This window comes from Sipha flava, unplaced genomic scaffold (assembly GCF_003268045.1).
Source record: "Sipha flava isolate LNK unplaced genomic scaffold, YSA_version1 67_pilon_pilon, whole genome shotgun sequence".
NCBI lineage: Eukaryota > Metazoa > Arthropoda > Insecta > Hemiptera > Aphididae > Sipha > Sipha flava.
In genome coordinates, this window is record NW_020273607.1 from 1 (window position 1) to 24668 (window position 24668).

The window sequence follows — 24668 nt, forward strand, 5'->3', positions numbered from 1 at the left end:
TTTTTTTCGACACTCGCTCGCCGTTGTAAGACATTCAATACAACGGAAAGGGAAAATCGGTTAAATAAACTATTTACCAAACGAATAATCGATCAATTTTATTGCGTTTCATTATTATATTAGTGGGGTACTCACGAGTTTCTTGTTCGATATGATCGCATATTTGTGCCACCGATCGATGAGTTTGGACCAATTCATTTACAACACTCTTCATGGACCTGTTGATAACGTTTAATGAAATTCAGAACATCTTGAAAAACTCAGTTTTATTGATTTAGAAAAAATCTTGTTAAACGTCTTCATAACACTTTTTCGAATTCAAAGACGATTACCGTTGAGCCTCCCCGAGTTCAATTTTCAACAGATCGAAATCATCGACCAACTTATCGTTGACGTTTTTAAGCAGATCCATCAATTCCAAATCGACGTGTCCGTCCTGTTTGATTTTTTCAACGAATTCCAATATTTTGTCCACCTACAGTGCATTTTCGACCCAAATTTATAATTTTTTTTAACGATATCGCAAAAATGTTTATGCACCTTAGAAACGATGCTGTCCATCGTTCCATAAAGTTCCACATAGTACTCGGCAACGTGTGGCAGATTTTTCGTCACGATTTTTTTATTAATGGGAGCTTGTATGAGACTGTACAAATAAGCAGGTTGTATAATTATATCATCTCCACACTACACCACCCGATCGATTTATTGTGTGACCGGAAAGCAACGATTTCTTATTGATAGAAATTCGAGTGATTTATAGATTTATGTTTTTGCGCTATTATAGTTGAGTATAGATAAAAGAGTATTATTATTCGTATTTGTATGTCACATATTACACCACCACAAAATGTTTATTATAATATTTAATTAAAATAGAATATCTTGCTCACTCTCTTAAGATATGATATTATTTTCTAAATAGCTGTAACATGTTTTCAAATAATGATCTAATGTAATCCAATTGTTTAAAGTATTTCAGAAATCAATAAAAAAAATTCCGATTTGAATTGAATTTGATTTGAAAAATTTCCTTTGAATTGTATTTATTTTAATTTGTGAGATTTAAAAATTTCAGGTTTCCTAAACTTGGATTAAAACGGATTTTCTATTACTGGTCATTATTAGAGAATAGATTAGGTAATATACGTTTCAAATTGGCATATAATAATATTACTTATATATATTATGCTTAAAATCGAGAAACTGATAAAGTCACTTTTATTTTTTTAATTTTGGTATTTTTCTTCATTTAAAATAACAATTTATAATACACTTGCATGAACTAACGTGCAATGGTTTCATAATTTCAACTCGCTTCTAAACACGTACTACAATATTTATAAAATATTTCACACTTGAATGAAAAATTAAATTATATAATGCATTTGTTAGTAATCGAATAAATTTATCGTTAATACATTATATTTGTAACTTAAAAGTATGACAGAAATTTTGATTGAAAAACTATATCATGGTTGGGTTTGGTAGAAAATTCAGTCGATTTACTTGACCGTTGTAACTTACGACACTCGATGCGCTCGCAGAGCCTCCATAAACGCTTCGCGGTGTTTCTCGCTGAAAAACCGTAAGGGCACCGGTCGGTTTTCCGAGAAGAAATGCTGGAATGCATCCTTCATAGAATTGAGACTTTCGGTTTTAGCGTTTGATTTGTTGCCCACTGCACATTCTGATTCGAATATTTTGGTTGCCGCTAGTTCATATTCTAAATTCACCACCTTACTCTACACGTCATGTACAACAAAGTTTCGGGTATTAATAATTATCCGTGCGTCGTCAAAGTTTCAAACGTATGCGATAATAAAAATAAATAATAATAACAATACTTTTACTGCATTTTCGTTCATTTTCTACGCTTAAAACTTTTGAAACTTCAAAGCACTTATTGTAATGTTTGTTATACCTATATAATTACTCTTTAGATATAAACGCCATGTTATACTTAACACACTACAGTTATTATTCTGTTATCATTTACCTAATAGTATAAATATATTTTATTCATAAAATGAAACGCTTGTTGAGTGCTTCGACGGTTTCGTGGTATTACTATTTTCACTTTATTTCGCAGACAACCTTCTACAGAATACAATTGTATGTAGTAGATTTATTATTATTACACATCTCATATGAATAACATTGGTAAAGTTATCGAAAATATCCGGTACGGTACCTACTAAAGTTTCTGGTGTAAATCTATTGTTTAGTTGTTCGTATTATTTGTATACGTTTTTAAACATTGGTGAAATTTCGAAACCAATAAAATGGTGTTGATCAAACATAAGGGTATTGGTTTTGTAATATTTGTACGAATAATTATTGTTTGATATTTATTGTGGTTATTAATAGTTGGGCACTATGTGTTTTTTCAGGCGGCTAATTAATAAGGGAAAATGATTATTGGTCTTTGCCATGGCAGTATTTTTTGTTGAACCTTTGCCTTCCGAGACTGGCATATAATGCAAATCAAGTGCGACTAATAGGTACCGAAAAATGACGATACAACGGGTTCCTTACCTTACTTGCGGTGCGTCGTTCCCAAAGTACTGTTCAACGATAATTTATTTATCATATCAATAACATATTATTAATAAAAATAATAGTCGTGCATGCAGTTTCTGTGACGATAATTGTATATATAAAACGGAGTTTTAATATGACAACAATATTTAATATATTTTTTCCAAAAACAACCATTATTTTACATATAAAAACAATCAAAAGAAAATGAATAAGTATTAACCGCAAAATAATTATTTGAGCTTCAGAAGCTCTTTTCGCTGACGTTCCATAAGTTTTTCGATGTTGCTGCACTGATCCAACGCTGCGTCTCGTTCGCTTTGCAATACTTGGATGATTTCATCTTTTCGTTTGATCGCTTCCTTCACTCTAAAACAATAACAACGGCAATACGAACATATTCGAAACCGAATAGAAAACTCGTACCTGACGTAGACGTGATTGATTTCCTTTTCTTTTTCACTTTCGATCGTTTTGATTCTAGTCTGGAAATTCAACTTCGACTGTGTCAGCTCTGTCTGCAATATCCCCACCTTAGTGAGAGTTTCGGCTTTAATTGTATTTTCTTTGGCGATCAGGTCATCTTTCAGCTTACAAATCACCTGCAAAAACATCAATAAAAATATCTACTATATTCGAATGACGCGTCGTGCGCAATATAATTAATTTATCCGTTCATACATCTTTCAATCGTTTTTCTTCATTATGACACTTATTCAGCTCACTAGTAAGCTCTGTTATCTTATCGTCTTGTTCCTGTGCTTTGGTACGAGCTTCATTCAACTTCAAACGATAGCCGGATATAGTGTTCTCTAGCTCATGAATATCAGCTTCGTACTCTGATTTTATACGTCTGCAAATTAAAGTATAATGCATAAAATTGTAAAATTATATAATTTTATCCGACAAATACTCTCATATATTTTTGACATAGTATCTATACTAATAAAATTATTTGGGTTTAATATGTATTTAAATTCACTAAAAATATGAGCGTTTCAAATCTAAGATATAGATTCTGTATCATCGGCTATTATATTTACCAGAAAATAAAAAAATAAATAAAAAAATGTAAAATAACATTTTTGATCCTAAAATGAAAAACTATACAAATATTTATTATCTAAAATAAATAATAGAATACAAAACTTATATGAATCATTTTTAATTTTAATAGAATAAATCGAATAACATACTATCAAAAACGGAGTATTATGATATAATATTTATAATTTAATGATTGTGTAGGTAAGTAATTAAGTAATATAACTTATATACGTTTCAGCTATGCTATATATAAACAAAAATATTTACTTTAAAATTAATAGTGTAAAGAAAAATTTGATTTGAATGACTTATGAAATATGGAGATACCATATTTTAGTAAAATATTGCCTTCGAATAATACCCTACTAATGAAATACCAAGTTAATTACTTGATTTTCGCTTCTGACGTGTTTTCTCTTTCGGAAGCTTCGTTTTCCAGTTTTTGGACAACCAATTCAATATGTTTGTCCCGTTCTTTTTTACACATTTCTCTTATAGTATTTTCCTTTTCTGCCAACACAGTGGTTTGATGGTTTATCCATTTAGTCTTTTCTGACTCGTACGTTTCTCGAATATTCTTCAATTCGTTCTGAAAGCAAATTATAAAAAATCATTTTTTTTTTCTAACTCACAAATGACATTAATTGGATTGCAATTATTTTAAAAGATACCAAGTTTAAGATCATTATAATGGATTACCTGAAACTCTTCCTCTTTTTTATGAATCTTGTCCTGAAGTTCCGCTACTAGTTTTTCAAATTTTTGCTCAAGAGCTCGCTGCTTTTCCATTAGCGCAATATCATTTTCTCTCTCTTGTCGCAATCTTTCCCCGTGAATTTCACCTAATAATCTTTTTCGTTGTTCTTGATAACTTTTTTCTAGTTCAGCGATTTCCATTTCCAATCTAATTTATCGCCACAAGTGAATAAATTATCAAAGTAATTTATCCTCGATGGACAGTTTTAAAAAAATTAATTTATGAGATAACGCTGGCAATTTTTTCTAATTTAAATGACATATAAAAAATGTTTTTGTTTTTTTTTTTATATATATATTCATAGGTTACTAACCCACATTTGGGAGCAGGAAGTACTACCAGAAGGTTGGAATGTCGCTGTCGTATGTCCAATCCATAAAAAAGGTGACCCACAAATATGTAATAATTACAGAGGAATTGCCTTATTGAATGTGGTCTACAAGATATTGTCCTATTGCATTTTAGATAGGATTAAACCCATTGCGGAAGAGATACTGGGAGATTATCAAGGTGGTTTTAGACCCAACAGATCAACAACAGATCAAATCTTCAGCTTAAGACAGATCATAGAAAAATACTGGGAATTCAATAAAAGCATATGTATACTATTTGTAGATTTCAAAAAAGCATACGATTCTGTCCACCGACATAGTCTAATAAACATATTAAAAGAGTTTAAGTTCCCAAACAAACTAATAAAATTAATCGAGGCCACTCTGCAAAATACAGAAATCAAAATAAAGGTAGCATCGGAATTGTCAGAACCAGCAACGGTTAGGACAGGTCTAAGACAAGGAGATGCGCTTTCACCAATATTGTTCAACCTAATATTAGAAAAGGTAATCAGAGCAACAAATTGTAACAATGGAATAGTACTGGGAAACTCAAACATAAATATCTTGGCTTATGCGGATGATATAGCGATCTTAGGAGATACTGAAGAAACGGTTAAGCAAGTATGCAGGAAACTCATCACGATGGCTAGTAAGGTCGGATTGGAGATAAACGACGGAAAAACAGAGTACATGATTGTAAGTCGACAGGACAGAGAATATCAACAAGGACAATCTATGAATGTAGAAGGGCATGTATTCAAAAGAGTCACACATTTCAAATACTTGGGGCACTTGATAACACAAGATAACGATCTGAAGATGGAAGTCAGTGCTAGGATACAAAAAGGCAACAAAAGTTTTTTTGGTCTTGGAAAAGTACTGAGTTCAAGAACATTATCGACAAACCTGAAGATACAAATGTACATGACCCTGATACGACCCATAGTACTGTATGCCGCGGAAACATGGCCACTTAGGAAAGCAGAAGAAACCAGACTAAAAGTATTTGAAAGGAGAATCTTACGGAAAATCTACGGCCCATGCTTTGACACAAACACAAGTGAATGGCGTAAACGTCATAATAAAGAACTCGAAGAGCTGTTCCAGAGACCGAACATCGCGAATGAAATCAAGAAAAGAAGATTAACCTGGGCAGGACATGCATGGCGGAGAGTAGGATCCATAGTCAGAACAACTATCGAAGAGAACCCGGTCGGTAAGAGACCCTTAGGAAGACCACGCTTACGCTGGGAAGACTGTGTGAAAAGGGACGTGGAAAACATGGAACCAGAGATACCATGGAGAGTAGTGGCAGAAAATAGAGATAGATGGAGAGAAATTTGTTTGGCGGTATGGTCTCAATGACCGAAAACCAAAAAAAAAAAAAAAAAATATATATTCATTTATGTTAACGAATTTTTTTCTAATATTTTATGTACACTGCTGATGAAGAAAAGAAAATTGTTTGTTCAAACTCTAAAGAGAAAAAATAAAAGTCATCCATAGAATTATATTTTTATGCATACTTTGGATTACCATAACAATTTTTCCATATTTATTCCTGATAGTCAAGTATATAAAATAATGCTGAATTTTTAATTTTGTTAACCCGAGGCCGTACATATTATATAATAATTTTCTTAAAGTAAATGTTTAAACATTTACTAATATAAATTTATTTTCTGTCTTTAATTTTTATAATAATTTAATATTTTTGGAATGTTAATCGTGCATTTATTAATTATACTATACAACTATTTTATACGAACAATTAGCTTAATTAATTTGATTTTATGTTTATGAGATATATACATTATTTTACTTACTTAATGTTATAATATATTATAAAACTTTAATTTTATTGAATTCAATATCTTATTTATATATTACTCATTACAACGCTATCGATTTAAGTTAATAAATATTAACCAAGTATATTGTTAGAAAAAAAACTACTGATTACTACTATGGTACTTGCCGATTTCTAGAATTTTCTCTTTCAGTTATGATTGCTTGTTCCCGTTCGGTGTCCATTTTATCCCTCATAGCCGCCATTCTTCTGTGCCATGTTCCTTCGATTTCTTCGATTTGTGATTGATGGATCCTTCTGAGTTCTGATAGTTCTTCTTGATATGCTGTTGACATCCTATTTAATTCTGGTTCAATGCCCTTAATAGTCATTTCCTACGAGCACACATATATACGTTTATGTTTTAACTTCCAATATAATACACAACAATTCAAGTAGAAATATCTAATTACTTTGATTTTTTTCGTTTTAAGATCGACCCATCGATCTTTTTTTATTTTCTCAGACGCTGTCTGTTTATCAATGGCTTTTTTTAATTCGACTTTGTGCCGCTCTTCTTGGCTGGCTAAAGCGTCATTCATTTTTTTTGTCAATTCTTTTACAGTCGAAGCACAACTTTCACTAAGTTCTTTCTTCTCGTTGAGTAACTAGAACACCGCTATGTAAATTAAACAGGCAATTCACTGAATCTGGATTTAGTGTAATTTACTTTATCGATGAACTTTTGGTGTCTCGTGACAGTGGATTCGTATTCAGCTTTGCTTTTGGCGTGCTCAGCTTGCAGTTCAGATACAGTTGTTTTTAGTTTTTCAGTTACATCTTCTTTTTCTGCTAATTGCATTTGAAGCGACGCCACTTTTTGTGCCAGTTCAGTTTTACCAAGCTCTATCACTTGTTGGAGATTTCCTTTTTTCACATCTATCATAATTTTTTCCGGTCTAAAAACAATATGATCCATCAGTTAAATGCAAACAACGTGAGGCGGGTATCCACTTACGACGATGGTGGTGTACTTGGCAAGTTTACAGGCAATTTCTGTTTAGGTAATTTGGAAGGAGTTGAACGATTAGAGTTTTTCTCTACTTCGTCCAAAAACGACCATAGAGCTCTTCGAAAAAATTCAATAAAAAAACAAAATAAAAAATTAATCGTTTTTAAAAATATTATTCGAAAAAATCGTATGAAAAAAAAAAAAAAAAAAAAAAAACAATAATTGTTAATGATTTCCAAGTGATATTAACTTTGAACTCGACGAAGGCTCTGGTACTAATGTTTGACGTTTATTATTATCTGTAACAGCACTTTTTCTGACATTCATGTCTACAATAAACCATTATAATACAGAAAATATAATATTAAAACAATATATTTTATGAGATCGATGTGTTATACAGTGAAGTATAAAGCGATATTATAAATATGCTAACAAAAAACGTATATTCTATATTGACTAACTACCGATATCGTTATTTTCCGATTCGAGTTCTTTCAGAATGTTGACTATTTCGTCATACGTCGATGTCTTGTGGTCGTGATCTCTGCGCAACGCGTCCTTAAACACACATGCACACACACGTTGAAATACGGTGAATCAAAACTATACGTTACGTAGTCATTGCAAACAATCGAAAAATATATAAATACACAGTGTTTATCGTCAACGCGACTCGCGAACGGGTCGTCGAGTTCGGACGTAGACGGTCTCAGCTGGTGGCTAGACATCCAAGAAACCACGTCCTCCGTGGCATAGTCCACCGGTGAATCGTCGAGTTTCCTGGTCTGATGATGATCCTTTCTCGCTTCCTTGTCCGGGGCTCGCTGCTCGTGGCGCGCGGTCAATCCATCGCATTGCACAGTATCGCAGGTTACCGTGGTTACAGGTACGGGATTCGCGGCAGCTAAGTTCGTCCTCGGCTTCAACACCGACTTTGTCGTGTCCCTTTTGGCTCTGTACGCGACCGCTGCCGCCGCCACCGGAACAGAGATCTTTTTCTTCGGTTTAGGTCTCGTCGGCGCCCTCCCGCGGCGGTTGTCGTCGTTCTGGTGCAGCATGTCCAACACGTCCGCGGACACGACGCCCCTGCAAAGCTTGTCCGCACCACCAATAGCCGCGCTCAGGTTCGAGTACAAGTGCTCCTCGTCCAGTTGGTCCTGGCTGCCGCGGATGCTCATCGACGAGCTGCTCCTCGTGTACGTGACGGTGCCGCGATCGTTGTCGATCACCCGCTCGCTGTACTCGTACGACACGCCGTTCAGCGACACGTCGGCGACGGTTTCGCGTGGTACGGCGGCGGGCGCGACCGGAACCGAGTTCGGGAACCATCGTTGGAATTTCAGCTCGATCGCGTCGTCGAACGTCACCGCGGCTCCGGTCTTGCGGCAATCGGCGGCATCCCGATCGCACGACGTTTCCGCGGGCCCGCTGCCCGCCGGCGGGATGGGTGGCTTGGACGTGAGCCCCGGTTCCAGGGCGTCCTGCAGCAGCGGCGCAGGACTGGAACGTTCGTCCAACGACAGTTCGTCCGCGTCCAGCTCGTCAAACGTCGTCTCCAGGCCCGCGCAACCATTCTCAAGACCTGCGCAACGGTTCAACTTACAAACGGACCACTTAGCACTGCCCGCGGACCCGAGTACTACACCCGCCATCGCGGTTATTCCGTACCGCGAAAACAAAACGGATAAACCCCTATATATTTATAATAACCTACCGTACGGATGACGAGATTTATGTTGTACTAAAATTAAAACAGAACGGCCACCGCAACAAGACGCTAATCGTCCATCCGAATCATATGGTTCTTGTTTAATCACTATCCCTTTTATAATCATACGCATATAACCATCGTAGGTTTTAAACAGCTTCGAAATAGGATTGATTGTAACAAAACTCTTAATATGTTACTAGTCCCCTCTCCCTACGAGTTTATTCAACGGGGCCCGTTGCACACGATAACGTGTTATGTTATGTGTAATAAATGAAAAAAAAATTAAAATTAAACTCCGCAGCAAAAGGTACCAATATTGTCGTACTACTTATATCGCGACGAACGCGAAGTGACTTATTACCGTATTCGGCGAAAAGATCCCGGGACGATTAGTCATGTCGAATCACGTGATCTTATAGTTATGACCGATATACTGGAAGTATATGTTATTGTTGACTTTTAAAACACGTGGTGGTCGACCATGAGAATATGAAAAGCAATAGGCGTACTTAATGTGAAAGGTGTTTATAATTAATAATTTTTATGATTCTATATCGATTTGTATGTACGGCTCTGTCGCATAACGCAAATGTTACTCAAACACGCAACCTAATCTACACTTGAAGTCACAATTTAAGGACTACTATGAGAACGGTTTAAATTGTAGTTTTTAAAGTACAATAAACCGAAAAGTAAAAAAAAAAAATTAAAGTAAAATATAATATATATATATATATATAATACCAAGTAAAGCAAGACAAAACAAATTAAGTATGAATTGACCAATTTAAATGAATACTTCATACGTTGATTATACCTCATTCTACTACAAATTAATGAAAAACATTGTTAAATCGTTTATCGATTCATACATCATAGTTGTGGGTTATTATATAATGAAATTCCATAAGTTAATCTTTTTTTTTAATATTCACCCAAATCGTTTTGTTGATCACTGAAATTAAATGCAATTTGTCGACTTTTGGCTATCTTGTTTACGGTATCTGCCGACTGAGGACGTTTGGCTAGTTTTGATCTTCGTGGCGATTCCTAAAAAATGTAATTATACGGGTGACAATAAAACATTGACGTCTACCACTGTCGAAGAAAATCGATAAATATCATATTTTGCTTTATTTATTCATCAAACCTGATACGTGGCGCTCAGCGTAGATGCGGACATCGGTCTACCTCGTGACGTTGAATCGACGTTCTCATTGTACAAATACTGTAGAGGATTTGATATATTGAAGTTGGATAATCGAGTTGAGAGATTAATCTAAATAAATATTTAAAATACAAAAGCTTGAGTAAATACGACGACCTATTATACACTTACATGCTTATTAATCATAACAGTATTAAAATTTTAATCATTTAAAATTATAGGTTCATAATTTTGTTTATTATTTGGAGATTAAGCATTGAACGGTTTTTGTAGTTGTATATAACTTCACGGTATTTTTTTTTGTTTACAGTTAATTTGTCCTAGGATGGACATTATTAAGTTAAAATTTAATTTTAAATAACTTTATTTCAACTTTAATTATTCGCATGAATTTTAAGATAACGTAATATTTTCAAATAATTTTAAATTACTAATGTCGTTTGATTAAATTTATTTCACTTATGGTAAAATTATAACGTTTGTTTTATGAAATGATTATTACATCGTCACAATAAAAATATTCAACGATAATCGTTTTGGTTTTAAGATGGAAATAGATAAAGAAATGAATTACCTTAATAAAAGCAATTGAAATTAAGTTTACGTTATGCAAAATAAACATTAATGATTAATTAATATTGTAAAATAGCAAATACATTTTTGCGTGCTATTGTACAGTTCGAACAACTGCAACACCCATTTCATATTATACTACGCTGAAAAGTGGGTATGATGTTTATTATTGGCTTTTGTATGATATACGCACGTCCACGGATTTGCATACATCCGACCTATTGTTTCTCAAATTAATATTCGTTCAAAATAAACGCATTGCGTGACGAGAGTAATGCACATGCACAATCAGTTTAAAAGTATTAAATCTTATAATAATTAAATTGTTATAAACCAACATCGACTTCGATTAACAGAAACATTTTCGATGTTACAATATTCTACCTGCCTATATTTAAAATCGAATTTGATCGGAATGCGGGTGCATATTTTTTAATATTTATAACATTTCATAGATTGTAGACTGTATAATATTAATTCGTATACAGTGATGGATCCCTCAAAAGAAATAACAAACAGAATCATCATGAATAAATGTTTTTGCATTTGATGTATTATATATGTACTGTATTATGCTTCTTGTGTGCGTGTTCGTAAAATATTTATGCATTTATCCGAGACGATTTATGGTAGCACGTATTATAATTCATAGCTATTACGAGATATTGTTCACTATCCGATCGTTAATTATCAGTAATAATAACCGGTCGACAGAACGATTCTTGCATTTAGAGACGTCTAGGCAAGAAGCATAATGTTTAACGGTTTTTCGTTTTGACTATATAAAATGAGTTTCAATAATTCACACTCGTAAGGTCCAACGTATTTCTAATATAAGATACATATTAATTAGATTGCCAAAACGATGTAAACAATAATATTGTGACAAGATGGATTGTGTACAATGATTTTCTGTGCTGCACGCACTAAACAGAAATTATTAATAATGTCGTCTGTCTTTGCAGTCCATAAATCATTTACAGTATTTTATGGTATTTTTGAAAAATAATACGCACGCATCTCTTAGGCGAAACGCAAACCGGAAAAAATAAAAACCATTCAAGTCTCCGAGTGTTATTTATTTCATTTCAATTGTATACATGATATCGCGTGGGACATGTCACGTCTTGTTATGCAATCGTATTGATTAGAACCTATGAGGCGAATGGGTTAGTTTTTTTTTACTCGACACACACACACACACACACACATACACTTTGTACTCAATACGGGGGAAAATACGACTTTTTATTGTTCGTTTTTTTTTTTTTTTATATATTTATTTGATAGTACGCTTGTGGATAAAATATACAATCTTGGGGCGTGCGTACAAGAAGAAAAAAATACTCATAAATCACTTTTGTAATAATAATATCATTTTCAATTTTCAAAATGTAAAAATATTTACATATACGCATCGTATATTTCAGCGGTGATACGTGCGCGAGGCTATTCGAACAGATTTGTACGAATAAACAAATATTGTAACATCTACACTATCACTCCGACGACATTCATCGGTAATACGACCGTTATCATTACAAGTACTAATATTATCGGTGTTTCGTTATCGATATAATGTTTAAGGTCGGGCGGCGACGGTGACAATCTCCTGGCTTATCCGTAACCGAAAGCTTTGCCGCGTCTCGCGGGATAACAGCACGGGTACTAATGAAGCGCATTACGTACTTGAGAGCCTTGCAAAGATAGCCCCGTCGGCTGCGTCGTCTTAGGGCTCCTATTGGCTTGTACGTCCCTTTTCGACATGTCGCCCCGAACGCTGTACCGCGGACGAAACCGTTTACGTCAATATAAAATCGACGCGATATGCGCGGTTGGACACGGAGAGCAGAGAAGACGGATACGCGTTGACGGAAGGGTCCGAAAGCGTACACAAACACGGTTCGCACTACCGGAAACGTCCAGTGGGATTATACGACCGGTAATTTAGCGCACACGGCGTACGTATGTGCATCGTACTGCACGGGTAACCCGTAATCTCGTCGTCGGTTAACCTACAACAAAACGGTTGCCGAGCAACAGTCTTGCGCACTCGCGTAACAATGCACACGGCGAAACATGCTACTATTTCCCAACACGCACGTACGCACGTACACGTATGTATACGGAGTTCACGTACGATTTCCACGCGTAAGAGGATCGAACCCGACGAACAGTCGTGGAATCGACTGTCGGCACGGTAACATCGCGCGTACAACGCAAACGAAAGATATCATGTTATGAATTTTGGAAGAGATTGTTTTATTTTATTTGAAACACTTATACGGGCCGGGCATACCTTTATTGCATAAAAAAAAAAAAAAAAAACATTTAGATATAACATAAATTATAAGGAAGAGGGGTCTGAATTGGAATGAGACAATAGACGTCTAATTGGTTCGTTCCGTAGGTAGTTAGTATTAAAGTGAGGAATATGGAAAGGAACAGTAGTACGTGTAATTTTTCGGTGGAACTTCGAAGTCTACCAAAGCGGGTAGGGCGGAACAGTCAACTTTATTTTCCAACAATCCCTTCCAGAAGCTAATACTCGTGGCGCAACTACGCTCAGCAAATGAAACTAGATTGAGTGCGTTCGATACCGGGGCATAGTCATGAGGATCGCGTGGTATATTCGATAAATGACTCGAAAACCTCAAGAATCTGCGTTGTACCCTTTCAATCTATCTGGAGTTGTCAACGGTATGTAGGGCCGTATTTAGGAATTCGACACCAGGGGACAACAATAAAAAACGCCTCATTGTACCAAATACAAACATCTGCTGGTTGAAAAAGATCTTTCTGAAGAACAATTCGTTGCTGGTGTACTCAAAAACATTCTAAGTGTAATGTCAATATAAGGATAGATGGTTTGTAAATCTTTGGATCTAGGGCCGTGCCTAGGGGAGTGCAAGAGGTGCGTGTGCACCGGGCGTTATTAACACTGGGGTGCCAAAAGCTTTTTCATAATCTAAGTAAAATTACTGAAAGTTAACCATATTATTTAATTCAAAATAGTTAACACGCTTAACGACATGGTCTCGCGCGTAGTTGACATCATTAACATTGTCTTAATCGGTGGTGTTTCTAATTTATTTTTAGTATTGGTATTTATTTTTGCCCCGAAATCGACGAGATGACAAATTAACAACAATATACTATTTATAAAATTATTAAAATAATAAAAGATTGTGTACTGAGAAATCATCCTCGTGAATGAAGGAAATAATTAGAATAAGAGCAGATTTTGAAATTTAGATTGCTAAAAGTATTGAATGGGTTATTGCGAGACTAATTAGGATATTACGTTTGATAGGTAAGGAAAGGCAGTCAAAAAGAATATAAGATAGAATATAGATTTTTTTTTTTCTAAATGGAATGTGCAGAGAAGGGAAAGTGGCGCAACTTGACGATAAGGGGCCCATGTGAAAATGTCTAGACTTTTTATTTATTGTTATTATATTAAATTAGACAACATAATATGTGTATATTACAGATTATAGTAAAAATATTGTAAGGGACAAAGGTAATACAAAAAGAGATCTGCCCTCGCCCCAAAAAAAAAAACAGGGATCTCTGTGAATTGTGCACCCGATGCTCCCGATAATTGTACTACTGAAAGGGAATCATTAAGATTTGATTTGCAAGCAACATGGTAAGATATGATGGCCAGTGCGTAATCGGTTAAATTTGATTACGAGGAATCTAGAAAGAGTGAGATCATTGAACCATACTTTATCTGGTATAACGGGAATTATAGATTTAAATCTAGAGACGAAATTCGCGGGTACCTTGTTCAAGTAGGTAAACCAGAGTGAGAAAACATGGCGTCGAAGAATCAGTTTGAATTATATTACTTATATTGTCCTTTAGTTGATTATTTCTTTATTAATTTAATAAATACAAAATAAGTACGAGTAGTTACATAAAACCCCATAATCTTAAGTAGTCTCCTTATAGTTTAAGCTTAGCTATAATTATAGGTTCAAAAATATTTTGTAGAAGGATGAGGGCGCTGATTCTGCTAGGCACGGTACTGCTTGGATCTAACAACAGTACTCAACCGTTACCGAGTATGTGTATGTGTCATGACGCCGTGATTGACGATATATATATATTTTTTGTCATACACTTTTTATTTTGTAAATAAATTTTACTTCAAATATATTAGGTCATTAAATATTAAAAATATAAAATAATTAGCCGCCCTCTCATATTCAGCCGCCGGAGGCAACAGCACCCTGTGGCTCCCCTCTACGACCCTGGCGGTATGGGGTCCTCAGACGACATCACTATATTCCAGGATCGGTCGCACTAGACCACAGAAGTGTGACTTAATCGACATACCATGATGAAAATCACGAGCCAATCTCATAATAAAACCAAGTGTTTGTTATTATACCAATTATGTTATACTCGTAATAATGTAAACGCGTGGTATCATCGTAGTACCGCAATTTCGGTTTTATTTTCTTCGTCAACTTCAGCAGCCGATATTATAATGAGATGTTTGAAATGCGATTTATAGTACCTTCTTTTGAACGCAATTGGTTACATTTGTTTTCATTAAACTAGAATAATAATAATAATATTGGAGTAGTGTTAAATATTAAAAAAGTAAAAAATTTAGAATCAACTTCCTCAGAAATTTTGGACTATTGAAATTCAATTATACTCATAAATATCATATTACATACACGAATATATGTATTTTAATATATAGTATAATCTAAGAATATACAATTATATATTTTTTTAATTTTTTTTTTTATTGATCTTGTTTATATAACTTCGGCAACTATGGCCATTAATACACATTTAGAATACAACAAAGTTGTAATTGTTTCGTAAAAAGAAACGTTCTTTGAATGAAATTACAATGATTCGCTTAAAGAAAAATTAGTTAATAGATAATTAAATATAGAGGTTCCGCTATGTACTTATAACAATATAATGGTAAACATAAATGTAATTATGAAATTAATTAGTTAGTTGATTAAGTAGTTGGTTTTGAATTTTGAATTTTTTTTATTTCTATTAATTTTTCAAGTTTAACATTTTGAAATAACGATAGATATTGCTACCGTTTGAATAGTTTCCTTTGAAAGTTTCTTTTATTATTGAATGCTTAACCCATTGTGTTAGAGACATGCAATATATAAAGGAATACGGTATTTGATATCAATTCGGAATTTTTAATATATTGAATTCTGAGATAGTGTTACATTATAGGAATGGGATTAAGAAATTATACGAAGGATGGTCAATTATCGCTCAATATTAACTGTATACGTCCATATTATCCAAAATAATCACAAGACGTTTTATCGAGGAAATATCTGCAGTGCAAATAAATGAAATATTCAACAAATATATTGACGTACTGATATTGATGTATACATGGCAGAAGTTTTCAATGAAATGATGTTAGAAATGAGCATAATATAAAATACTGTTCGATGAATAGAACATTTAAGGTAGTAGATCAACATATCGCGTGGTTCCATAATGTATTTTACTATATATATCTCCACTATAACAACAGATATATACTATACTCGTATATAAATATATATATATATGTGTATAAATATATTAACAACAAAACCGTGTTCAAATATAGTTAGACTACGTTTTAACCTCTTGCATTTGTTTTATTTTCACATCAATCTATGGTATACGTACACATTTCTTATGCTAAAATAAAACTGATAAAATATCTACGTTATTTTTTCATTTTTTAGGGAAAATATATGATGTACCCAAACGCGATTACAATCAATTTTATAAATATTGTTGCGATGTCACGAGCACATAATATGTGGCCAAACATGTTTTTTTTGTTGTTTTTACAAAAGTCATTGTATTATAAACTTCCTTCTTTATTTCGCAGTAACGTATAATTGCAGAGGTTCTAAATTCCATACATTAATAAAAATATTTAAAAAAATATTAAAATGGTCGTATTTAAATAAATGTAAAATTATGATGAATATTACACAATGTAGCACAAAAAAAAAAAAGTAATAAAAACAATACATTATATGTACATACTATGGTTCAATCATGAGTTAAAAAATTGCATTCGACAAAAAAAACTAGCACATTTAAATTTCAAAAGATCCCGTTCAAACCAATACTACATTATTTTTTCCCACCTTCATAGATATTTTAAAAATTTAAGTAAATTAGATTATGATAAATATTTAAATGATGTTAAAAAACTCTATAAACGCAAATAGCAAATTTTTCTGAAAATTTATAAAATCAAAAACCAATAACAATTCTTTGCCACAAAAAGTCTTTTTAGCTGACGTTTATGCTAATAATGGTAAAGAAATAGTCAATTTATTTGCTAAATATTTAGGTAGTGTTTATGTTAAATCCAGATTACTCTATGATGATCCTAAAACATTTCCAAATAATTTAACTCATAAACTCTATTAATTTATCCTTTAATGATATACTGTATTCTATTAATAACTTAAAACATTCTTTACAACCCGGCCCTGATGGTTTATCTACTTATTTTATAAAATCATGTATTAATCCTATTCCAAAAAACAATAATCTAGCTGATATAAAAAACAATCGTCCAATTTCTATTATTTCCATTTTACTAAAAACTTTTGAACATTTAGTTTCTAAAAAATTGACTCCGTTTTTTAAAAATATATTAATCGAAAATCAACATGGTTTTCGTATAAATCGCTCAACAAATACTAATCTTATCACATTTTACCATAACATTCTTAGCTGCATTAATGATGGTTTTCAAGTCGATGTCATTTATACTGAATTTGCCAAAGCATTTGACAGAGTTAATCATTTTTTACTATCCCAAAAATTAAATTCGTTCGGTATAAGTAATCCATTGTTATCTTGGATTACCTCATTTATTATAAATAGATTCCAAATTATTAAATACAAATAATTGTTATCTAACCCTATACATGTTTCTTCGGGTGGTCCACAAGGATCTCACCTTTCACCACTTTTATTTAATATTTTTATAAACGATATATCTATTAATTTGAGATTTACAAAATTATTTACTTTTGCAGATGATTGTAAATTACTTGGTAATATTAAATCAGTAAACGATTCTTATTTATTTCAAGAAGATATTAATGCAGTTGAAAGGAGGTGTTTGGAAAATGATATGAATTTTAACTTATCTAAATGTAGTGCCATTTCCTTTTTTTGAATAAAAAAACCAATAGTGTATGCCTGTTCAATATCAAATATTGAATTGCTTGTCGTTAATAATACTAAGGATTGGGGTGTCATATTTGAATCTAATTTAACATTTAATAAACATATTTCTACAATTAGTAATAAGGCTGCAAAACAACTAGATTTTATTAGACGACATTGTAATAATTTCAACTATGTGATTACCCTAAAAACTCTGTATTGCTCACTTGTTCGATCGTGTCTCGATTATAATTCTTCTCTCTGGTCTTCTCATCAACTTAACTTAAAACACGACATAGAAACCATACAAAATCGATTTTTACGATTTGTATATTTTAATTGTAATATTTATAGAGCTCCACATTCATCTTATGTAAATTTACTTAATTGCATAATGTTAGACTCTCTAGAATCACGTCAAAATAAATTATATTTAATATTTTGTATGAGCTAATAATTAAACTTTATAGATATCCCTAAACTATTGTCAATGATTAATTTTAAGGTAACTAATTGTAATTTAAGAAATACTGACTTGTTTTACTCATTTTTATCTTCTACTAATTTAATGTCATACTCGCCAATTAATCACATGTTGAAATTAGCAAATAAGTATAATATTGATCTATTTGTAAACAATTTATATGAATTTAAAAGAAATGTTAACCTAGTAGTTAAATGATTTATTGTATATTAGTATAATAATATGATTGTAATTGTACTTTTCAGTCTACATGAAATATATAATTGAATAAATAAATAAATGTACTTTTTTTTTTTGTAATCAATAAATAATATCTTTTAGTAAAATCATTGATTTCGTTTTAAAACCATTACGAAATAACTAAAATATCTAAATGTATACAAATTGTATTAGCTAAAATCAAAGCTCGGGAAAGAGAAAATAATAATTTATACCGCTAATAGTTTTATAATGAAGAACTAAAAATAAAACTGAATTTCATATATTTTGATATCGTATACTAATTTCAAATAATAACTCGGGACATACAATAGTATAGTAAATAAGATCAAAAACTATAATATTGTATAATACTGGCCATTTATAAAATAACGGCTAAATAATATCCGGTCTGTCGGAACCATGAAAACGAATAAGTATACTACGATTGTCTATTGAATCTCGTCCGAAGAATTTCTAGAGTGATTGCACGCGAACCACTGTGTTAAAAACGGTTGTCCTGAATTCGTTGCTCTTTTCGTTCATCGTTGACGCAAGTCTGTTACATTCCTCTCTTGCGATGGACAGATGCGAAAAGGTAAATGGTCAGAGTACGTTGTTGCGTCCTGCACGCCCCTGCGACGTGTGTAGACGGCACCCGGTTTACGACGGAGGCCGACGTTCAAAAGCGACCGGACACCGTATGAGCAGAGAGTACGTGTCAAACATTTGAAAAATAGCTTATACTAATTATACACAAATAACGTTTATTTTCGGTCGAACAACAGCTGCGATTACGTTAATAATGATAATTTATGCGCTAGCAACTTTTACAGAAACCACGAGGTATGGCCAAGGAAAGTGCAGCGGATCGCCAGAAAGCCCGAGTCGGGCAACGGAGATTTTTCTGTACTGCCGTGCCACCGGTCATCGTCATCATGGAAAAGGCGCGATGAGCCCGGAAGAACACTGCTCGTACACGGGTTGGGTCGCGATATGAATTGCGACAACGTCTTCAATATGTTCTGTCTATACGGAAACGTGACGGCTGTAAAGATACTGAAAAACAGGCAAGTTCTCGTTGAGCTAGACGACGTCAAGGCTGCCGAACGTTGTGTGTCCAACCTGCACTTGTTGCCGTTGGATCAGAAAACCAAGTTAAAAGTCAAGTAAGCGATGAATTTACAAAAGCTCGGATCTTAACGGTCTCGGTGTTAGGGTATTATACTTAAATACATGTCCTGATCCTCGCTATCTAATTAAAAAATAACAGTAATATTACACAAAAAATAAAAATAAAAAATAAACCGTAAAATAAGTAGTACTCAAAAGTTCATCATCCTACAACGATCGCACAGGTGCGAATATCACATGCAAGGTCCGATTAAAGGGGGTTTAGCCGTTGGCCCGGGGTCCTCTCGAGTACTCAAGTGAAAGGGGTTCAAACAATTTTAAACCGATACACATATTTTATCATACTAAAATTAGTAGTTTTATAGGCATAAAATTTATATACCTATTAATTTTATAATTTTATAATGTAATTGACAATTTGTGAAATAGTTAAAAAAATGTATCGTTCTGCGAGCGTAGCGAGCGGCTTTGTAAACCATGTTTTTTCAAAAGGGCCCACATAAAATTTCAGCCCCGAGGCCCAATAGATGCTTAATCCGTCCTTGATCACATTTAGAATGTTCTATTATGCTCAAATGTATTAGACGAAATAATATGAAATAATATAGTGTAGTCAGTCAATATAGTTTCTAATGTTTTTTTTTTTTTTTTTTTGTTACGGAATTTGAGAGTTCCACGTCTATTCATTATAATCGTTAACTATACGAACACTTGTATAATTGTATCTGACAACATCGCATGGTTTCCAATGGATATTTCAGGTATTCCAAATATTCTTATATACACGACAAAGGAACGGTAGCCAAATTGTCGGACGGAACACCGGCACAAAAGAATTATACTCCCAGCATATTGAATAGATTTTCGAGCAAAACAAATTTTATGGATAAGCGTCGAATCGCAGCTCCATCGAAAGTAAGTTTATGTGGATACTCCAAAACGTTTAAGTAGACGCAGTTGTGTTTTTACAGAAAAGTTAGTAGTTGCTTCCCTTAGCTTCTTTTTTATATTTTAATCTATATTTAAATTCCGAAAAAATATCACAAGAATAAATATTTTACCTTTTATTATATTCATTGATAGAATTACAAATATAACCATAAATATGAAAACTACCTAAATAAAATGGTATTAGTAAGTATACCCTTACCCCTTTCCCAGGATAAATTTTAAATACACCACTGCGTACATGATGTAACATACTAATGTGATAAAATCTATTAAAACTCTCTAATAGATTTTACATTTCTTCAACGCGCCGATGGACATTTGCGGCTTAAACATTCGTAGGGCAGTGATAAACGCCCTCGATTGCAAAGACGCGGTCCGGTCAATAACAATTCGTAAGTCATTCGTCGCAGCACTTCGATTTCACGCGTGAGAAATATAAGCGATGGTTTTAATTATTTATTTTCTTACAGTGCCCCAAAAGCAACCCGACGCAAAATGTTCGACGGGCCTTTTGGAAATGAAAAGCGTCGACTTGGCGGCTAAAGCTTTATTATTGTTGAACCATATGAAATTAGAATCGTCGAGTATGTTATTGCAATTGCGCTATATTATTATTACGATCTAGTGTAACGTTATGTAACGTTGTGTTTCGCTCTGTTGTACAACATGTATAACTCGATAGAGGTGTGTATATGTGTTGCAGGATCCAGATTCCCGTTCCTGTTAAAATTGTGCTTTTCAAAATGGTCAGAGATGCGGCAAAAGTCCGGAAACTCGACAGCTCTGGTTTTCAACACCACGCCACGTACTCCTTGGTTGTTCCATAGATCTGACCACGGCGTATCCTCGGCGGAATTCACTATATCGCAGATAACCCGAGCGACCGATGACGGTTACCCGTGGACCTTATGGGATTTGAGAAAACGAGCGACAGAGACCATTGTCCACGAAGCTGTAATCTCCACAGATACCGAGTGTGGACCTAGTGGTCAGACGGGCACGTTGCAGGACCTGCAGTTGGTGCGAGCAGGACGGTCAGTTGACACGTAAACGTTCAAAGAAGAATTTTTTTATTCGTCTAATTAGCGATGTGCTTTGATAAATTATGTTAGAGGGCGTCACACCCGCATGTGTTGTCTCCATCTGACATACGTAAAACATAGTAAATTTGCGTTCAGTTATTCAAATGTAATGAAGTTAAATTTAATATTAGAGTAAACTGACCTATAATCAAACTTTAAGGGAAGAACATTATCTGTGTTTGGTTGGTCGGCTTTTTCCGATATTTTAATTTTTAAGCGTGTTATAAGTATGTAAAATATAACATTAGAAAAAACATCATAACCCGCTAAAAATTTAAATATCGGAAAAACCGACCAACAAAACACAGATAATGTTCTTCCCTTAAGGTTTGATTATAGATCAATTTACTCTAATATTAAATCTAACTTCATTACATTTGAATCACTGAACGCAAATTTGTTATGTTGTACGTACGTCAGACAGAGACCAACACATGCGGGTGTGACGTCCTCTTAAACATACCGACAAAATGTGCTGTAGTTCTTTACGAGTTGTACTTCAATTCCGTCCGTATTAAATGACATGTCATGCACATTACATTTTTTTTTTTTTTTTTAATTCCCATCAATACCTTTTTTGTCATATCTTTTCTGTTAGAAACCGATATTTAAACCTAAAATATGAATATTCAAATACATACGTACATACGGTCGGCAATCATCTCCATCCGTGCAAAGTATTCACGTTTGTGTTGCGTAAAAAACATTTATTTTTCAAATACAATGACAGTATAGAAAACATATTATGGAAAAATAGCTCTGACAAAACGTTGATAAATAACGTCTTGTTTTTTATATGAAAACGATTATAAGGCTCAGTGACTAAAATTCTATAATTTATACATTGTAGTCAATTAAAAATGAGTAACATATGATATGATTTTTAGACATTATATAACGTAAGCAAGTAAATAAGTACTTATTTTAAGGAAGGATTAACCTTTTTCAAAATAATTGAGGTTTAAATTATGAACAATTAAATTATATATACCGTATGTCTTAATTCGCGATTACTACAATACGATATTTGGGAGAGGGCAATTATTCCTATGCCCCCCCCCTTAATTATGTATCTGATACAACTATATTGAATGATAAACACTAATCAGTTTAATCTATGTAGTATCAACATTTTTTCCGTTGTTTTAAATAAATCTTGAAAATAAATAGTATATATTTTTAATCTGTATTAAACGTTATATATTTTTCAAAGCTTTGTTAAAATATATTAGAAAATATAGCCTTTAAATTCGTTGCTGTCACGTATTTTTTTAAGCGGCTAAATATATATATACGAGTGAAAAGTTTTGACGAGGGGTACGTGATTTAATCACGTCTTTAGAAATTAATTAGTCTTGTTATTAATTTGATATTTATAAAAAGAGATAATATTATAAAATATCCGTGAGTGGCTAAATGGCCCGTTGCTAAGCACTTTGTTGCTATTGATTATAAATCAATACCATCAAGATATTTCAGTAACGCCTATTTCCTCTAAAAACGTTATATTTTTGCTTAATTCAAATCTTTCAGCTTTTATGATTAATACAATATATTTTAAAGTATATTTTTACTTCATGTAATTTCTACATTTCAACATTGAACTTTACAGATTTTATCACTTCGGCATAACAATAACTATAACCACAAATATTCAATATACTATATCACATTTTTATGAATTTAAGACATTTGTAATAAATAGATTAACTTATGATCGTTTACAATTTCATATAGGCGGTCAATAGAACAAATTGAATGTACCAGTATGCTACCCATATGCGAAATCATACATTCGAATCTTAATCGATCTTATGTACATATTTAATTTATTAAGCTTACCATTGGTTTAATTTTATATAATAACTAACGGACACGATGATATAATGCCAATGGATCATTTTTTAGTTGAATACGCGCATATTTATGGTACGCATATTTAATTTACTGATGTTTCACAATAGGTATGATTCTTTCAGACATACGTTAATTTCGTTTGCATATGTACCACGTAAAATTACCGAAATTGCCTGTCTGAAATCACCGAACAGCAGAACACTAAAGTATCACCAAAAACTTTGGTTGTATTACTCAGATCTTTAAACGTTTAACTATCAGGCGCTTCGCGTGAATGCTTGTGGACCGCAGTGCATTCATCCCAGATAATAATTTTACATTTTCTCTTTTCTTTTGGATTTGTCTGAATATTCAATGGTGACTTGAGTGCCGAATGCGCGGTTCGTCCACCACAGGCGCAGATCCAGCCTACATTAACGGGAGAGGATGATTATAAATATGTGTACATATTTACTATTTAGATATTTACTGGTTAATACGAAGTATATATATATACACAAACAATAGTATTTAATTCAATAATTCCTTATTAATTGTATGGAATACTGTTTTTTCATCAATGGCATTGAATGTCTTTATTGAATTATTTACAATTTAAAATTACCCATTTCTTATAAAAAATATATAGGTACAAAATAATAAATCGCGATCACCGGGTTTACACGACGACAGTAACATTCGACAGTCACAGTCACGACAATGACTTTTAAGGAACTACCACTATGTTTAAACATAAAGGCAGCTACTGCCACACAATTTTTGTATACTGTTATAATAAATTATCAAACATACGTGTATTTAATTTTAATGTTTAAATTAATATAACTAAAAA

At 33.1% G+C, this 24668-nt stretch overlaps 2 protein-coding genes across 3 annotated transcripts; one reads left to right on the forward strand and one right to left on the reverse strand.

Annotated features, from left to right (window-relative positions):
• Positions 1 to 2717: 2717 nt before the first annotated feature.
• Positions 2718 to 12917, reverse strand: LOC112691918 (centrosomal protein of 131 kDa-like). 2 transcript variants are annotated; one of them, XM_025566366.1, is made up of 15 exons: positions 12626 to 12917; positions 10346 to 10474; positions 10131 to 10245; positions 8135 to 9066; positions 7949 to 8042; positions 7732 to 7810; positions 7488 to 7598; positions 7200 to 7428; positions 6943 to 7137; positions 6659 to 6864; positions 4288 to 4492; positions 3978 to 4177; positions 3223 to 3394; positions 2968 to 3143; positions 2718 to 2910 (listed from the first exon to the last, which is right to left on the reverse strand). In XM_025566366.1, exons 1-15 carry the CDS (start codon positions 12701 to 12703, stop codon positions 2775 to 2777), a joined length of 3057 nt encoding a protein of 1018 aa, XP_025422151.1. In that variant the 5' UTR covers positions 12704 to 12917; the 3' UTR covers positions 2718 to 2774. The 2 variants fall into 2 exon arrangements, with proteins under 2 accessions (XP_025422151.1, XP_025422150.1); XM_025566365.1 differs by having other exon boundaries at positions 7946 to 8042.
• Positions 12918 to 19392: 6475 nt separating this feature from the next.
• LOC112691912 lies at positions 19393 to 21947 on the forward strand. Its single transcript, XM_025566351.1, has 6 exons — positions 19393 to 19526; positions 19601 to 19981; positions 20708 to 20861; positions 21184 to 21289; positions 21368 to 21481; positions 21601 to 21947. The coding sequence occupies exons 1-6, from the start codon at positions 19393 to 19395 to the stop codon at positions 21945 to 21947; spliced, it is 1236 nt and encodes a 411-aa protein (XP_025422136.1).
• The last annotated feature ends 2721 nt before the right edge of the window (positions 21948 to 24668 follow it).